This window comes from Sciurus carolinensis, chromosome 2 (assembly GCF_902686445.1).
Source record: "Sciurus carolinensis chromosome 2, mSciCar1.2, whole genome shotgun sequence".
Taxonomy (NCBI): domain Eukaryota; kingdom Metazoa; phylum Chordata; class Mammalia; order Rodentia; family Sciuridae; genus Sciurus; species Sciurus carolinensis.
The window spans coordinates 50,577,225-50,594,903 of NC_062214.1; the positions used below are offsets into that span (position 1 = coordinate 50,577,225).

Here is a 17,679-nt window from a genome sequence, read left to right on the forward strand (position 1 = left end):
CATTTTCAGTGGCAGGATGACTCAATAATTTTCTTCAAGAACAGTGAGCAGGTGCCACACGCATGACTCCTTAGAGGTATGGGATGTCTTCCCGTTGCCCTCACACAGGGGTGTGGAGAACTCTTGAGTCACAGTTTCTCCCTCTGAGCTCTAGAGATACTGCCCTGTCATCTTCAACTGACAGCATTTTAAAGACATCTGAGATGCGCTTCTGTTGTTCTTCTCTAGTTTTTCTTTTTTCCACCATAACACTTATAGATTGTTTTCTTTTGTTGTTGTTGTTCATATCCTTGGAATTCGAGATTTTTCTCTCAGGTACATCTCATACAGGTCATTTTTTTTCATTTTACTGCAGCAGGCCACTTTGGTTTACATACTCTGGTGTCTCCCTGTGGGGAAAACTGTCTCCAGTTTTCAGAGGTACTGCTGCTTCTTGGCCACTCTCTTCATGCCAAGAAGTTCCACACCCATTTCCTGAATCTGCTCTTGCTGCCACTTGTATTTTTGTTCCTCATGTTAATTTCCTTTTCCTTTTATTCCAAAATGTTGGGGAATTTCTCAGTCCAAGTCTTCTATTCATGGTTACTGTTTAATTTTTCTAAGAATGTGGCCATTGTGCTCTTCATCTGAACTCAGTCCTTGCTGAACTCAGTCCTTGCCTTCATTAAACACCATGTCCTCTTGAGTCACATTGAGCAATTGAATTTAGACATTTTTCCTCCCTTCTTTTTATAAAGAGTATCTTCTTTTCTAGGGGGAGCATTTTCTCTGATTCCTTAACTCAGTCTCCTCTTTTTCACATGCTCCCTATTTTTTCTAAGTGGCTCATCTTAGAGATGTCCATATGTGGTTATCCTCTGTTTAGAGTCAAGAATGGTTCCATCATTGATCCTTTGAGTTTGAGAAAGGTCTCTGGGCCCTGCAAGGGCAAGAAGATAAATGCTTGACTTTGGTGCAGTTTTACTATCTCTTGAGCAAAGACTCATTTATCTGTACAAGAAGGTGGGATGGGGTGATGTGGGAAGGTGGCTACAGTCACAAGCAGCCCCATAGGAAGCATGGACCTCTGCCACCATGCTGCTTCTTTGGGAGGTGAGAAATCCAAGTTTGCACTTGCCTGTGACTTCACAGGAACAGTAGTTACAAAACACCAGTTGTACTTCAAAGCTTTGCTTTGCAAAATGGGGATCCATTTTGTAGGGTCACCAGTCAGGATCCCTGATATACAAAATACCTGCAGATCAGCATTTTTCAAAATACCTTACAAGATCAAAAGGATTCCATGGCTAATACAGTTGGAAACTTTGCCCTCTGTTCCCCTGCTAGCAAATTGTACTCCAAAGTTTCTTGTTATATTCTCTGAGAACCTACAGTGATGAAACCTTTTATCTTTGTTTAAACTATGTTTCCCAAATGTGTTTTGCCAAAGTAACTTTTTTTTTTTTTTTCCCCTGAAACTTACTAATGTTCCTCAGGGAACCCTTTGGAAGTGTGCTGTGAACAAGTGCCCTGAATTGCTTGCAGCCAGGAAATGGTTGCTTTCTTCCCCCTGTGTTTTGTGAAATGCAAAAATGACTTAATTCACATGTGAAGGTGAAAGTCCCAGGACAGCCTCGGCCTAGTGTTACTGACAAACAGTCCAACTTTTCAAATGTTTGCACAGGGTTAATGCAATCCCTGGTAAGAAATGAAGAAGCATTTCTGGCCAGGGCTGTGTTTCATTCCAAACAGCAGTTTCCAGTTACATTTCATTTGTGGTGTTTATATTAGTCAGGATTTATTTTGACCTGACATGAAGGAAGAGTCTATCCAAGAAGAAGATAATTTAATGTAGCAAAATGAGCTTGTGCAGCCGATCAGGAATCATCAAAAACCTGCTAAGATAACTGGAATTATCCTGTTCATATTAAAAACCAATTTGATAAGTGTTGCAGCTCCTGGCAGGAAGCACTCCCTCCTGACACTCTTCCTTGACCCTGGCTTCCAGCCTTGGCTGTGAGCCCCTCCTGGAAGTGGTGTTCTTTTCTCTGTTATACTACTAATCATGTGGCATCATAATACTCTGGGTCTCCGTTTCCCCCACCAGCTGGTGAACTCCTTGAGAGTAGGTAGCAACTCTTATTCACTTCTTAATCCCTGGTCTATAGCAGAATATCAGATACATACCTGGTGTCTGAACCCACAGAATGTCAGAGCCAAGGAGAACCTTGGTATTATCTCAGTCCCTCCAGTCTTACAGACCTAAACCTAAAGCCCCAAAGGTTCTGATTCTCAGCTGCACAATACTCCCTGCCCTTGACCATGGACCACACCAGGCTGTGCTGAGCCACACAGGGAGCTAGCTCGGCCACTCCATGATTCCTGTCCAGTGCCAAATACAACATGGTCACATCACTGTGCTAACAAGACTGGGATGTATTGGGCCTCAGGGGCCAGGCACTGTGCTAAACACTTCTTACATGTTTCCTCATAGAATGCCCACAGCAGCACTATAGAATGGGGACTGCAGTTATACCCATTTCACAGATAATAACTGCTACCATTATCATTTCCTGAAACTTTAAGGGACTGGAGGCTTTTGCCATTGGTATCTGGTAGAATCAGGACTTCTGAGTCAGAACAACTCTAGTCACCCCAGAGTTGGAGCACTTAATAATCACTAAGCCATACTGTCCCCATAGATTTGTCTTGTGTTAAAGTTGGTGCCAGGCAGTGACCATTTCCCTTTAAAGAATTTTTTTCTGGAGCCAGTCTTGCCACTGAGTATGTTCATTGTGAGTCCTCTGTAGTGACAGCCTAGGCCTCTGACATCTAGAGAGAATCTTGTCACCATCATTTCTAACATAAAGATTCGTGCCTTTTTGTATAGAGAAGCAACCCCAGAGCTATAGTGCAGAGCTCTGGACAAGTCTCTCCAATAGATGCAAACACCTGTTTTGTTTCAAGTGCTTAGGCTGCAGGTCACTTTCCACATGGACCTCACGGGTAGTCAGTATGCTGGGGAGACAGGAAGATGCTTTTAGCCAACCTGTAGAAGAAAGTCATTTTGTTCTTCTAGCAAAAATATTTGCCTTCCTGTCATATATCCCCTCCTCACCATCAAGCTTCTTAGTGGATAAGCTGATCACCAAAACAGATCCTGAGATGTGCTTGTAGGGAAGTAGTCACTGGAATCTTTTTCACAAATGGAATGAATAGTGGTGAAATTACCAACCAATGGGAAGCCTTTCAAATTTTACAAAACAAGTTCAAATATCATCAAGGCTGTGCTTTGGCAAAATGAAAGTGGCCATAGGATGGGCAAACAACACTGAGTTATTTGTAATGAGAAAAGACTGTTCAAGGCAGTTAAGTCAGGGAAAGATGAGAGGGTGCTTGCTCTTTTGCGTCTCTTAGGAAATGGCCCACTGTTGTTCCCAATGAAATCTCCTGACTCCTGTTCATGAAGATAACCAGACTCAGAGTCGTGAGCAGGGGCCAAGGAGGCCTCAGGTCCCACTTCTCTCTTTACCAATGGGAAGACAGGCTTAAAGCACTGTGCCCTCATTCCGTCCCTTTGATACCCCCGCTACACCTCAGTGTGTCTGTTGTTACAGCCCTGTAGCCAATGCTGTGTTTACAGTTTTCTATTTATTGGAAATAGTGCTGTACCTTCCAAGTCCAAGTTTAGACAGAATGCTCATTTGCAACCTCCCTTCTAGGCCTAAGAAGATGCCAGTTGATTTCATGACTTGGTGGCAGTGTGTTTGGAAAAGGAACTCTGCATCTCTGGCAGATGTTTGGGTGAACCCTCCACCATCTTCAGGCATATTACCCCTCTACCTGCTAATCAGGTGCAGGGTTCTAAAGTCCAAATTTCAGCATACCATGCTTGTGTTTCTGATGTTGAAGAATGAGTGGTAAGGTAGGAAAATTTTCCAAGTATGCAAAAATCTGCCTTTTGGGGCACCAAAGTATTACATACAGACCTTCTTTTATTTTCTATCTTTTTTTTTTTTTTTAACTATTAGAAGAACATCCCCTGCTCATTAATGAAATCTGGAAACTATAGAAAACCTTGCGAAATAAAAATTAACCTGTTGACCCACTTTAAAAGTTTTTTGAAGGTTATAAAACCAAAAAGCAATAGCTTTGCTTCCAACCCTGGTCCTGCCCTCAAGAACCAGTTGACAGCCCCCCGGTGCTTTTCATCATAGAGCCTTTTCTATTATTTTTTAAAATGGAGCTCATGTAGGCTGTTACTACACAGTCGAGTTTCTTTTTAGTTTATCATGGATATCATAATTTCCAAACCAGTATGTATAGTTCTACTTCATTCTTTTAGACAGCTGCATATTATTCCACCAATTCATTCATTCTCCAGCTGAGAAACATGAAAGCTGTCTTTAGTTTGAACTCTTACCAAAAATATTGCAGCTGATATAGTCACCACGCGAGTGTTCACAAATGTTGGTATTTATGAAAGATAATCTCAAAAGTGGTATAAGGATGCTAAATTTAAGTTGTAGTAGCTACCATCAAATTATTCCTCAAAGCAAGACAAGAATGTCCTAATTTTCCACCCTTCTACCACTCTAGATGTTTTCCTCATTTTGTAAATTGTATCAGTCTGATATGTGGAGTGAAAGTAGGGGAGAAGTTGACATATTTAAATTAGATTTTCTTTACTGGTGAAATCGAGCACCCCTCCTGGGCACATTCATTGTATTTCCTGTGAATTTCCTGTGCTTATTTTCTTACTTGTGATTTCTGCCTTCTTATTTCCTTCTAGAAGATCTTCATAACATTATGAATATTAGCCTTTCGATCACTGTGTTACAAATATTTTCTTCCAAACTGACATTTATCTTTTATTTGTGCTGTTTTGCATCACAGAGAATGTTTTGTCTGCTTAAATAAAAGACTCAGTACGCGCTTTTCTCATTACAAACTCAAAGAGCTCTTAATTCAAAGATGACCTCAAGGCTTCTCTGAGTATATAGAGCTTTGATGGGACTGTTTGTTGTTTCTTTTTCAGCTTCTTTTTATACTTTGGAAGAATTCTCTGCTCTACCCCCTGCTGGTGGCTGACACTTCTTATTTCTTTGCATTTGCTATTTCTCATCCTTCACAGCTTAGACAGCCAGGCAGCCAGCAAGGAGCAGAACAGACTGAGTTGTATCGGGATGAGCAACCTCTTCTGAGAGAGCAGTGCCCAGGCTTTAGGGAGAGGCCTGTGGGGCATCTATTGGGGCTCCAGCAAGTATATACTCTGCTCAGCTGAGATTGATAAACAGTGATTGACAAATGCATGTGGTGCTTTTGCAGTCTTGTATCTTTCAGGAGAGGTGGTTAATGTGGAGCCTCTGCCCTGACTACAGGGGTGCTCAGAGCCTTCAGCTGGAGACATCAGGATGGTACCATGTGCACAGTACTCTCCTTCTTCAGACCTGTCAGTGCACAGTACTCTCCTTCTTTCTCCTAAATGCCATCCACAGCCATGGAAGCTTTTCCCTGTCTCTGCTGATCTCACCAAATATACAAGGCCTGATTCTGATAAATCCTACTCCATACTTTGACCAGTATCCTATCAAAGACTTCCCAAACAATTGGTTTATGTGGACTTTGTCATTTTATACTTTAGTTTGGGGATTTTTTTGGCTCTTGTTTGCTTTTGGTTTTGTTTATTTTGTTTTGCAGTACACCTGAACCACATTCCCAGTACTTTTTATTTTGAGACAGGGTCTCCCTAAGTTTCCAGGCTGGCCTCAAATTTGTGGCATCCTTCCTCAGCCTCCCTAGTAGTTGGAATTACAGGCATGTGCCACCTCACCCAGCCTGTTAGTTTGCATTTGTTTGTCTCCCCTGCTTACTGGTTCTCCAAGAGAGTAGGACCATATTATTTAAACTCCTGAGCACAGAGCTTAGAACATAGCAGAACCTAGGGATGTTTGGTGTTAAAATTCCTCTTCACATCTCCCAGCTCCAGACCCTGAAATGCCTCCCTGGAAAGTTCCCAGATTTACCAATGTCATTATTTAAAATTGTTATCTAATCACTAGTATTGAAAGAATTCATATAACTTTACATTAAAACACTAAGTTTTTTTTTTTTTTTTTAGTGTGGTTTAGTTTTTTTTTTTAATTAATTTTTATTGTAAACAAATGGGATACATGTTGTTTCTGTTTATACATGGAGTAACAGCATACCATTTGCATAATCATACATTTACATAGGGTAATGATGTTTGATTCATTCTGTTATTTTTTCCTTCCCCCCACCCCTCTTTTCCCTCTATACAGTCCCTCCTTCCTCCATTCTTGCCCCCCTCCCACCCCCCATTATGTGTCATCATCCACTTATCAGTGAGATCATTCGTCTTTTGGGTTTTTGAGATTGGCTTATCTCACTTAGCATGATATTCTCCAATTTCATCCATTTGCCTGCAAATGCCATAATTTTATCGTTCTTTATGGCTGAGTGATATTCCATTGTATATATATGTATACCACAGTTTCTTTATCCATTCATCAATTGAAGGACATTTAGGTTGGTTCCACAGTCTGACTATTGTGAATTAAGCAGCTATGTACATTGATGTGGCTGTATCTCTGTAGTATGCTGATTTTAAGTCCTTTGGGTATAGGCCAAGGAGTGGGATAGCTGGGTCAAATGGTGGGTCCATTCCAAGTTTTCTAAGGAATCTCCACACTGCTTTCCAGAGTGGCTGCACTAATTTGCAGCCCCACCAGCAATGTATGAGTGTACCTTTTTCCCCACATCCTCTCCAACACCTGTTGTTGCTTGTATTCTTGATAATCGCCATTCTAATTGGGGTGAGATGGAATCTTAGTGTAGTTTTGATTTGCATTTCTCTTATTACTAAAGATGGTGAACATTTTTTCATATGTTTGTTGATTGCTTGTAGATCTTCTTCTGTGAAGTATCTGTTCATATCCTTAGCCCGTTTGTTTATTGGGTTATTTGTATTCTTGGTGTAGGGTTTTTTGAGTTCTTTATATATTCTGGAAATTAGTGCTCTATCTGAAGTATGAGTGGCAAAGATTTTCTCCCACTCTGTAGGCTCTTTCTTCGCATTGCTGATAGTTTCCTTTGCTGAGAGAAAGCTTTTTAGTTTGAATCTATCCCAGTTATTGATTCTTGCTTTTATTTCTTGTGCTATGGGTGTCCTGTTAAGGAAGTCTGATCCTAAGCCAACAAGTTGAAGATTTGGACCTACTTTCTCTTCTATAAGATGCAGAGTCTCTGGTCTTATTTCAAGGTCCTTGATCCATTGTGAGTTGATTTTTGTGCGTGGTGAGAGATAGGGGTTTAGTTTCATTCTGTTGCATATGGATTTCCAGAAAAACACTAAGTTTTTAAAATGGCAAATAGGTTTTAGTTCATGATTCATTTTGATGATCTGATTGGGATTTGCTTCTATAACTATTTGGAAAATATCCACAATTATGGCATTGTCTGTCATGGGTCCCAGAAGGATGCTCTCAGTTCATGTACTTGTTTGTGTCACTCCTGACCTGGTGGAGAAAAAGGCACTAAACAAAGTATTCACTCTTAGGAATTGAATTGTGTCCCTCCAAATATTCACGGTTGAACATTCCAACCTCCCGGACTTCAAAGTGTGACCTTATTTGGAAATAGGATATTTGCATCTATAATTGGTCATATTGGAAAATATTCATATGACCAATGTTTTTTGAAAGAGGAAATTTGAACACAGTCATACACTGGGAGAACACCATTTGAAGGTGAAGGCAGAGACAGCGAGATGCACTGACAAGCCAAAGACACCACAGATTACCAGGAAACCACCAGTCTGGGCCAGAGGCATGGAGCAGATGCTCCCTCAGCACCCACAGAAGGAACCAACCCTGCCGACACCTTAATCTCAGACTTCTGGCATACAGAACTGTGAGACAATACATTTCTGTTGTTTAAGCCAACTATCTGTGGTACTTTGTTACAACTAGCAGACCAACAGAGAAGGAAGGAGAGAAAAAAAAAAATGGGGGGAAAGGAAGAAAAAAAAAGAAGAAAGTAATCAAATGTGGAAAATAGAGATTACGTGAACAATGAGAACTAGTTTTACCTAAGAATGTCCTTGATGGAAATTATATTGTAAATTATATTAAATTCTGAAATGGAAAGTATTCATAAAGCAACTTCTTCTGCATACCAAATCATGATCATGGTGTGAAGGAGAAGCACATATGCAGTTGTTTGGCTGTGAACTGAGCCGACTGCTTTTTCCATGAAACAACAATTTTTCTTTGAGACAATGACAAAATATAGCTAATCAAGCTTGTATACTTGGCATTTATCTTCCCCAAAAATAAATAAATAAAATGAGCCTGTCAGTTCAGGGGGAACAATTGACAGTATGGTAGAACGCAAGTTTTCTAATGAAAATTTGAATTTTAAAAACGTGTCTACCAGTATTATCTTGTCCAACATCTACAGATATTTCTGATGAGATTCATGATGATATGAATAAGTAAGATTTTTTTATGTTGTATAATGTAGTATGTCAACATTTAGATTATCTATATAATATATAATTTATATAATATATAATATTTTCTAAATGACCAATAGAAGACCCACACTAAGGGTTAAGCCAAATCTATTTCATAAAACCATATGATAAATTAATTGATACAGTTTTTGAACTTTATGTTGCTCTACCCCCTTTTGCAATTAAGATTTGTCAAGATTTGGGAAAATGTCAAAGAATATTCCACGATATTCTGAAAAACTGTCTCCCTTTTCTAACTACTGATCTGCGAGGCTGTATTTTCTTCATATACCTCAAATACAGCAGCATGTTCTAACACATTGAAGGCAGATTTTAAAATCCTGCTGTCCACTGTTAAGTGAGGCATTAAAAAGATTTGTAAAAATGTGAACCAATAAGTGAGAGATAATTTCTTAACTAACTGTGTAAGAGTTATCTAAGTCTATAGACAGTATTTATTTAATGGAGAACCACTGAAGCCATTTCTGCTAAGACCAGAAGCAAGGCAGGAAGGCCTGCTACCTCTACAGCTGCACTACACTGTAACAGCAATGTTAGCCACACAATTAAATAAGGAAATCTGGAGGTAAACAAATGTGTAAAAAAGAGGGAAACTGTCTTTCTTTTTAAATTATCAGAGAGTGTAGCTGCAAAAGCCCAGTGAATCAATGATAAAGCTAACAGAAGCAATAAAATAATTCAGTGATATGGCATAATGTGTTAATATATAGAAGTCAATAATCTGCATATATGTGAATAACATGATATATGGTGGAGAAAACCCCATTTACAATAGCAACAATGAAGATCAATACTTATGAAGAAGTTTAATAAATGTAGAAGTATAAGTGTATATGAGAAAAAAATTTAATTGCTCCTAAAAGACACAAAAGTAGAATTTAACGAAAGAGAAAACATCCTCTGTAACCTGGGTAAGTCAACATTATAAAGATATCAATTCTCCTGAAGTTAATTTACAAATTTAATGCAAACCTAATAAAAATACTGTTTTGTGGCGTTAGATAAGTTGATACTAAAGTTCATGGGGAAAAAATACACCTTCAAGAATGGCCAAGAAAACACTCAAAAAGAAAAACTACAAGGGAAATGCCATCAGACATTAGAACATAAAGGAAAGCCTCTCGTTAACATGGCATGGCCCTGGGCTGGAGGAGCTGACTGGCCGCCAGAAGAGAAGGTCCAAAATGAGCAGACACGTGGGAATTTATCATGTGGTAAAGGTGGCACCTGAGTTCACTGCATTTTAAACAAATGTCAGCAGATCAACCGAAGAACCAGTTAGAAAGAGATAAAGTGAGATATGTATCTCACACCCTACACAAGAATAACTCCAAGTAGATCTAAGTGTAAAATAAGAAACCATAAAAGTGTCAAGGGAAAACAAGGATGAGTTTCTCTGTAATCTCTGGGTGGAAAATGACTTTCTAACTGACTCAGACTCCAGACATAATTAAAAAAAAAGGGGGGTTGGTAAATCTTGACTACATAAAAGTGTTAAAATGCTTAGCTCATCATAAAAGTCAAAAGACAGAGAAACACCTATTTGAACATATTCACAATGCATATCAAAAAGGCCTGATACCCCTAATATGGACGAAATCTCAAAAATTGATAGACCAAATTATGCTATGTACATGTATGAATATACCAGTGAATTCCACCTTTATATATACCTGTAAAGCACCAATGTAAATAAATAAATAGAAGGCCAGTAGGGTAGAGAAAGGGGATCAGTGGGAGGAAGGAGGGGAGAAAAAGAAGCAGCCCTGGAGATTGAAATGGAGAAAATTATATCCCAAGTATGGTTATGTCAAAATGAGTCCCACTATTATGTATAACTGAAATGTACTGATGAAAACATTTTTTAAGAAATTGATAAATGACCAAAATCCCAAAAGAAAAATGGGAAACACAGATAGTTCAATATAAAGCAAGATTTAAAAGTGGTCCTCAAACAAGAAATAATGTTCAAATGCACCTATAATTAGAGAAATGCAAGTCAACACTAAGGTATCACTATTTCTCACCTGTCAGACAGACAATTATAATGTGACAGCTTATTCTGTTGGCCAGAATTACAGCCCTGTCATGCCTTGCTAGTGGGAATGCAAATTGGTGCAACCCTTCTGGAGGGAAATTTGGCAAGACAAAACTACATCTGTGATCACTTTTGACCCAGTGATCCCACTTCTAGGGATCCACCCTGAAGATACAACTTCAGTGATAGGAAAAACATATGAACAAGGTTATATCCATTGTGGCATTGTTTGTAATTACAAAATATTGGGAACACCTAATGTTCATACGTAGGAAAATGTGGTTGAATAAACATGGCATATCAACATAATCCAGCACTATGCAGTTCTGAAAAAGAACTGAGGAAGAGCCAGCTCTATGAACAAGTGTGGAGGAATTTCAGAACATACCATTAAAAGCAAAATAATCATCAAAGCCCAAAAGAATATGTATTGTACACTCCTCTTTATAAAAGAAATAAGATATGAGAAAGTAGGCATCAATGTGCTCATTTTTGAAAAAAAAAAAACAAAAACAAAAACTACAACAGGAATAAACCAGAAACTAAAGAGATCAGTTACCTGTACTGAGGGATGGAAAGAAGAGGAGAGTGTGCAGTGGGAGTGATGTATCTCTGACTCTCAGGACCACGGTGATATTTAACACGCCCTTCAAAGTCTGCGTGGTGAACTGCCTCTGTACTTGTGTGAAAATCACCGTGAGCCTCAGGTGTGATCTAGTGTGGAAATATTTAATGCTAAGTGTTAGACAATATAAAAGGACATTTTCTACTTTACACCACTTGCCCAGGAGGTATGAAAACAGAATACTTGTTTCCAGTAATTCTAATCAGCTGCAGGTGTTCATGAACCTTGTACTGCAAGGGGCCTCGAAGACCAGACCCTTCCTGGACCAAACAGAGGATCCTTTTCTGACCAGTGAATAATGAGGATGGTTTGAACCAGCTCCTTCATCACAGGGGCACTGATTTTCTGTGCTTAATCAGCATAAACATCACCAATTTCTCTTCCTAGACCTTAGAAAGCCCTAATTTCCCTTTACAAGGGAAACACTGGCTCTCTTCTTTTGCCTGAGAAGTTAGGAACTTCACCTTCAGTAGTTTTTATTTGTTTTTGTTTTTTCTTTTGCCTCTGATCATCTTTGATTTTTTGTCAACAGAGAAGTGAAATATTTACATGACCTGGAAGACCCATTTAAGCATCTTACTGAAATTTCCTAAGTAAATGTTTTGGCCAAATTGCGCAAATATATTTAGATGAACAATCTGCATTTCATCTTCTTTAATATCCTCTGTATCATCCACAGATGGAGATGATAATGTACCATGAAATTATCAAAAGATATCCAGCAGAGAGATGAGCAGGAAATAAGCAAGGGACTGTTGAGTTCATTAGCTAGCTTCCCAATCCTGAGCAGCCAGCAGCAGATCTGTACTTTTGATTGCATAAGTGAAATCCCCCTTTTCTGATCTCCTGGGGCATGTTGAGGATACCAGCATTTCTCATTTCAGGAATGACAATACCTGAAGAAGATGCTGATGTGGGACAAGGCAGTAAATACTGCCTTGTGGCAATTGGGAGACTCCAGGTAAGAAAATACTTCAAGCTGTTTTCATCTCAAAGGAGAGCTTAGTGCAAAGAACAAGAGACTGAACTTGAATGCCTATTCTCTTCTGTATCCTGTATTTGTTGACTTTTGTGTCTCACTCTGGGACAAGAACAAGTCCAAATCTGGGGGAAGAGAAAGGAACTGTGAACTGTAAACAGCAGAGGTCTTGGGGTCTAAATCTGCCTTCAGCACATCCCTGATTAACCACATTCAGTTTTTTTTTCCAGAGCCAAAGCAGTAAAGTTTAGACTCTTCATTCCAACCTCATCTCCTCCCTTCATCCTGCCTCACCACCCAAATAGCACCACCCAAATAGCACCATTCCCTTCTCTGTGAACCCACCATGTGATTCCCCACCTCTGTGGGTGTTCACACCTGTTTCTTCTGCCTGGTATTTCCCTGTTCCCCTTTTTATCCTTTCAAAAATCCCTTTCTTCCTGGGTACTTCCTGTCTATTTATCCTCCAAGACCCAACTACAATGACTTTCCATCACCAGAGTCAAAATTAATCATTCCCTCCTCCCTGTCTCCTAGTACTGGGTTCCTATCTCAGCCATTATCCCTTCACTGTCCCTTGTGCTATCATTGGCTGAGTGCAGGATGGCTCTGTTAGCCAAGTGTGATCATTAGCTGAGCATGAGATCGTCCCCTACAAGATCCTCAGGAGCAGGGAATGCCTTTTTGTCTTGTGAGAGTCAGTGTGCTCAATGTCTGACACACAGTCATTATTCAATCAACTGAGTTGTTCATCTCCTTGCGATAATCAGGGTCTACCCATCCTAATGAGAGATACGTGATAGACACAGGCAGACTAAACCTTCATGTCCCTGGTTTCCCAGGCCTGACTATTTTCAGACAAATGAATAAGCAGTTTCATTCACGTGAGACAGACCCTGGGTATTTCTTGTTGATGGGTACAGAAAGAGTATTAGGGCAAATTGAGTCCACAAACATACACTTTCCAAATATTTAACTGGTTACTTAGGCTCACTTGCCATTTTCAGTAAAGGGAAAATAGCAGAAGGAAGGTGTGTTAACATTTAGCAACAGCTTTGTGCCAAGGCTTAAGCTGCAGTGTCTCAACGTATGAGGTTATGGGTTTCATTATTCCCATTGGCTAATCAGGAAAACTTAAGCTCAGTAATGTAAAGAAAGAGGCCTGTTGTTACAGGTTAGTTAAAGGCATGACTGGGCTTCTCTGAGCACTTTACACTCATTGCACCAGTCACATGGAAGAATGTGTGATGTTAGATCCACATGGATTATTCCCATTCTCTGTCTCCATCTTCATCAGTAGCACCTAAGTTGTGGACTTTCCCATTGCAGGTGACCAGCTCTCCTGTCTGCATGGATATGAATGGGATGTCAGTGCCCACAGAGTTCTTATCTCGTCATAACTCTGATGGAATCATCACATTTGTGGATCCAAGATGCATCAGTGTGATTGGCTACCAACCCCAGGTTAGTAAATAGTTTTGAGCTCATGGCAATTAGCTAGAGATTTAACTTCCCTTAAAACATATTTGTCCCATTTGTTTGAGATACAGCATAATGACTTTGCAGAGAAACACCAATAAAGGTCCAGGTGTCTTGCCCAGATTAGGTAATATCCTTCCAAATAAGAAAATTCAGTGTAGCACTAGGAGTGTGCTCAGCAGTAGAGTACCTGCTTAGCATGTACAAGGCCCTGAATTTAGTCCCCAATACCACAAAAAAAAGGTTCATTGTAAACTTAACCTGGCATTCTTTTCCCTAACTATTCAGATTTTGATTCTCCAGCTGGTTTTTCACAAACTAGAGTTAAGATAAATTAATCTTAATTTTATAAAATTTATTAGCATGAAAGGGTCTCACAAAGATGCCCACGTAATTTTTTAATTTTTCGTAATCCCTCATGGAAGCCTTTTTTACATAGACCACACTTTCAGGTCTTTGTTCCAGATGCTTTGTGCACCAGTGGCAGCTGGGTGCAGTGGCACACACCTGTAATGCCAACAATTTTGGGATGCTAAGGCAAGAAGATCGAAAGTTCAAGACCAGCCTCAGCAACTTAGTGGAACCCTGAACAACTTAATGAGATCCTGTCTCAAAATAATAAAAAGGGCTGGGGATGTCGCTCAGTGGTTAGGCTCCACAGAGTTCAATCCCCAGTGCCAAAAAAAAAATCAGTGGCATGAGCAACACAAGGCAGGAGTGGTCGTCCCAGGTTAAGACCAGAGAGATAAAACAGCTGCATACAGTGTGAGAGCCTGAACTGTGTCCTGGGCCTGAAGACATCTAGCTAGAAGAGATACATGGAAGACAATGTAACTGTGAACACATACAGAATATTAGGTGATCTTATTGAACAATTATTTGTTTTAAGTTAATAGTGGGGTGCGTTGTGGTTTTGTAAGAGGATGTCATTTTTATGATAAATGCTAAAAATACTTTGGGGAGATTTGTCATGATTTCTATAACTTTCCATCAAGTGGTTCAGCAAGAAATTGTTAGCTACTTATATATGTACATATATGCATGTGTACATATACACATATGAAAAAAAAGAAAATGCAAGAGTGGCAAGATATTGACAATTCTCAAATCTGTGTAAAAGATATACAAGTGTTTATTGTACTATCCTTTCAACTTCTCTGTAGATTTTAATTTCTTTCAAACTAAAAAAATATATTAAGAAACAAAAGAAGGGGTCTGTGAGGTGGGGGAGGTGGGGAGGCGGACGCCGCGGTTTACTCCGGCCTGCAGCCGCGGAAACCCGGGCTCGGAGACCCTGCTGCCAGCCTCCCGCTGTCTGTGAACAGAGGACCGTCCTCTTACTCTCGGTTCCCGCGCCAGTTCCGAATCCTGACGGGGCGGGGGCCAGCGGCCCCTCCCCTGTTCTCCAAGGACCGAAGATGAGCTTCCTCTTCAGTAGCCGCTCTTCTAAAACATTCAAGCCAAAGAAGAATATCCCTGAAGGTTCTCACCAATATGAACTCTTAAAACATGCAGAAGCAACTCTAGGAAGTGGGAATCTGAGACAGGCTGTTATGTTGCCAGAGGGAGAAGACCTCAATGAATGGATTGCAGTTAATACTGTGGATTTCTTCAATCAGATTAACATGTTATATGGAACTATTACAGAATTCTGCACGGAAGCAAGCTGTCCAGTCATGTCAGCAGGTCCCAGATATGAATATCATTGGGCAGATGGTACTAATATTAAAAAGCCAATCAAATGTTCTGCACCAAAATACATTGACTATTTGATGACTTGGGTTCAGGATCAGCTTGATGATGAAACTCTTTTTCCTTCTAAGATCGGTGTCCCATTTCCCAAAAACTTTATGTCTGTGGCAAAGACCATCTTAAAGCGTCTGTTCAGGGTTTATGCCCATATTTATCATCAGCACTTTGATTCTGTGATGCAGCTGCAAGAGGAGGCCCACCTCAACACCTCCTTTAAGCACTTTATTTTCTTTGTTCAGGAGTTTAATCTGATTGATAGGCGGGAGTTGGCACCTCTTCAGGAATTAATTGAGAAGCTTGGCTCGAAAGACAGATAAATGTTTCTTCAAAACAAAGTTACTCTTGCTTCATCTACTGCTAGAGCTATTTCATTGTTACCTGTTATAGACTAGTGATACAGACTTTAAGAAAACAAGATAAAAAGATACCTATTTTTTGTGTCTACAAATAAAATTGTCCCAAAGGTAGGTGGGCCTGATAGTTTCAGAGTGAGATCTTAAGAAGGGAGGAATTATCCTAAAGGAACTGTCAAATAAAGGAGGAACCAAGATGTGTCAAAAATTTTAAATATGAACCAAATGACTGGGAATACAAATCATATCTCAATAATAACCCTGAATGTTAATGGCCTGAATTCATCAATCAAAAGACATAGACTGGCAGATTGGATTAAAAAGAAAGATCCAACAATATGTTGCCTGCAAGAGACTCACCTCATAGAAAGAGATACCCATAGACTAAAGGTGAAAGGATGGGGAAAAACATACCATGCACATGGGCTCAGCAAAAAAGCTGGAGTATCCATCCTCATTTCAGATAAAGTGGACTTCAAGCCAATGTTAGTTAGAAGGGATAAAGAAGGACATTTCATACTGCTTAAGGGAACCATAAATCAGCAAGATATAACAATCATAAACATCTATGCCCCAAACAGTGGCTCATCCATATATGTTAAACAAATCCTTCTCAATTTTAGAAACCAAATAGACCATAACACAATAATACTAGGTGATTTTAACACGCCTCTTTCACCACTGGACAGATCTTCCAAACAAAAATTGAACAAAGAAACCATAGATCTCAATAACACAATCAATAATTTAGACTTAACAGACATTTATAGAATATACCATCCAACCAAGAGCGAATACACTTTCTTCTCAGCAGCACATGGATCCTTCTCTAAAATAGACCATATATTATGCCACAAAGCCAATGTCAGCAAATACAAGAAGATAGAGACACTACCTTGTATTCTATCAGATCATAATGGATTGAAGTTACAAATTAATGAAAGAGTAAAAAACAGAAACTACTCCAACACCTGGAGATTAAACAATATGCTACTATATGATGAATGGATAACAGAAGATATTAGGAAGGAAATTAAAAAATTCTTAGAGGTAAACGAGAACAAAGAAACAACATATCAAAATCTCTGGGACACTATGAAAGCGGTACTTAGAGGAAGATTTATTTCATGGAGCGCATTTAATAAAAGAAGTAAAACTCAAAAAATAAATGACCTAACACTACAGCTCAAAGCCCTAGAAAAAGAAGAACAGACCAACACCAAAAGTAGTAGAAGACAGGAAATAGTTAAACTGAGAGCTGAAATCAACGAAATTGAAACGAAAGAAACAATACAAAAAATTGACAAAATAAATAGTTGGTTCTTCGAAAAAATAAACAAAATTGATAAACCTTTAGCCACACTAACAAAGAGAAGACGAGAGAAAACCCAAATCACTAAAATTCGGAATGAACAAGGAAATATCACAACAGACACGACCGAAATACAAAACATAATTAGAAGCTATTTTGAAAATCTATACTCCAACAAAATAGAAAATTTCGAAGACATCAACAGGTTTCTAGAGACATATGAATTGCCTAAACTGAACGAGGAGGACATACACAATTTAAATAGACCAATTTCAAGTAATGAAATAGAAGAAGTCATCAAAAGCCTTCCAACAAAGAAAAGTCCAGGACCAGATGGGTTCTCAGCCGAGTTCTACAAAACTTTTAAAGAAGAACTCATTCCAATACTTCTCAAAGTATTCCAGAAAATAGAAGAGGAGGGAACTCTCCCAAACTCATTCTATGAAGCCAATATTACCCTGATTCCTAAACCAGACAGAGACACATCGAGGAAAGAAAATTTCAGACCAATATCCTTAATGAACATCGACGCAAAAATTCTCAACAAAATTTTAGCAAATCGCATACAAAAACATATTAAAAAGATAGTGCACCATGATCAAGTG

At 39.2% G+C, this 17,679-nt stretch overlaps 2 protein-coding genes across 6 annotated transcripts in view; both read left to right on the forward strand.

Moving 5' to 3' along the window:
- Window positions 1-17,679, forward strand: part of Arnt2 (aryl hydrocarbon receptor nuclear translocator 2) — a 178,356-nt gene that overhangs the window by 115,678 nt on the left and 44,999 nt on the right. For all 5 annotated transcript variants that reach the window (XR_007107127.1, XM_047540658.1, XM_047540656.1 and 2 more), the window contains exons 9-10: window positions 12,084-12,160; window positions 13,508-13,642. Coding sequence is in view for 4 of the 5 variants with exons in the window: in XM_047540658.1 (XP_047396614.1) it covers window positions 12,084-12,160; window positions 13,508-13,642 (212 nt within the window). In the remaining variant the exon portion in view is untranslated. The remainder of the gene's footprint in view (window positions 1-12,083; window positions 12,161-13,507; window positions 13,643-17,679) is intronic.
- On the forward strand, window positions 14,877-15,906 carry LOC124977232 (MOB kinase activator 1A). Its single transcript, XM_047540659.1, has one exon. It carries the CDS (start codon window positions 15,076-15,078, stop codon window positions 15,724-15,726), a length of 651 nt encoding a protein of 216 aa, XP_047396615.1. The 5' UTR covers window positions 14,877-15,075; the 3' UTR covers window positions 15,727-15,906.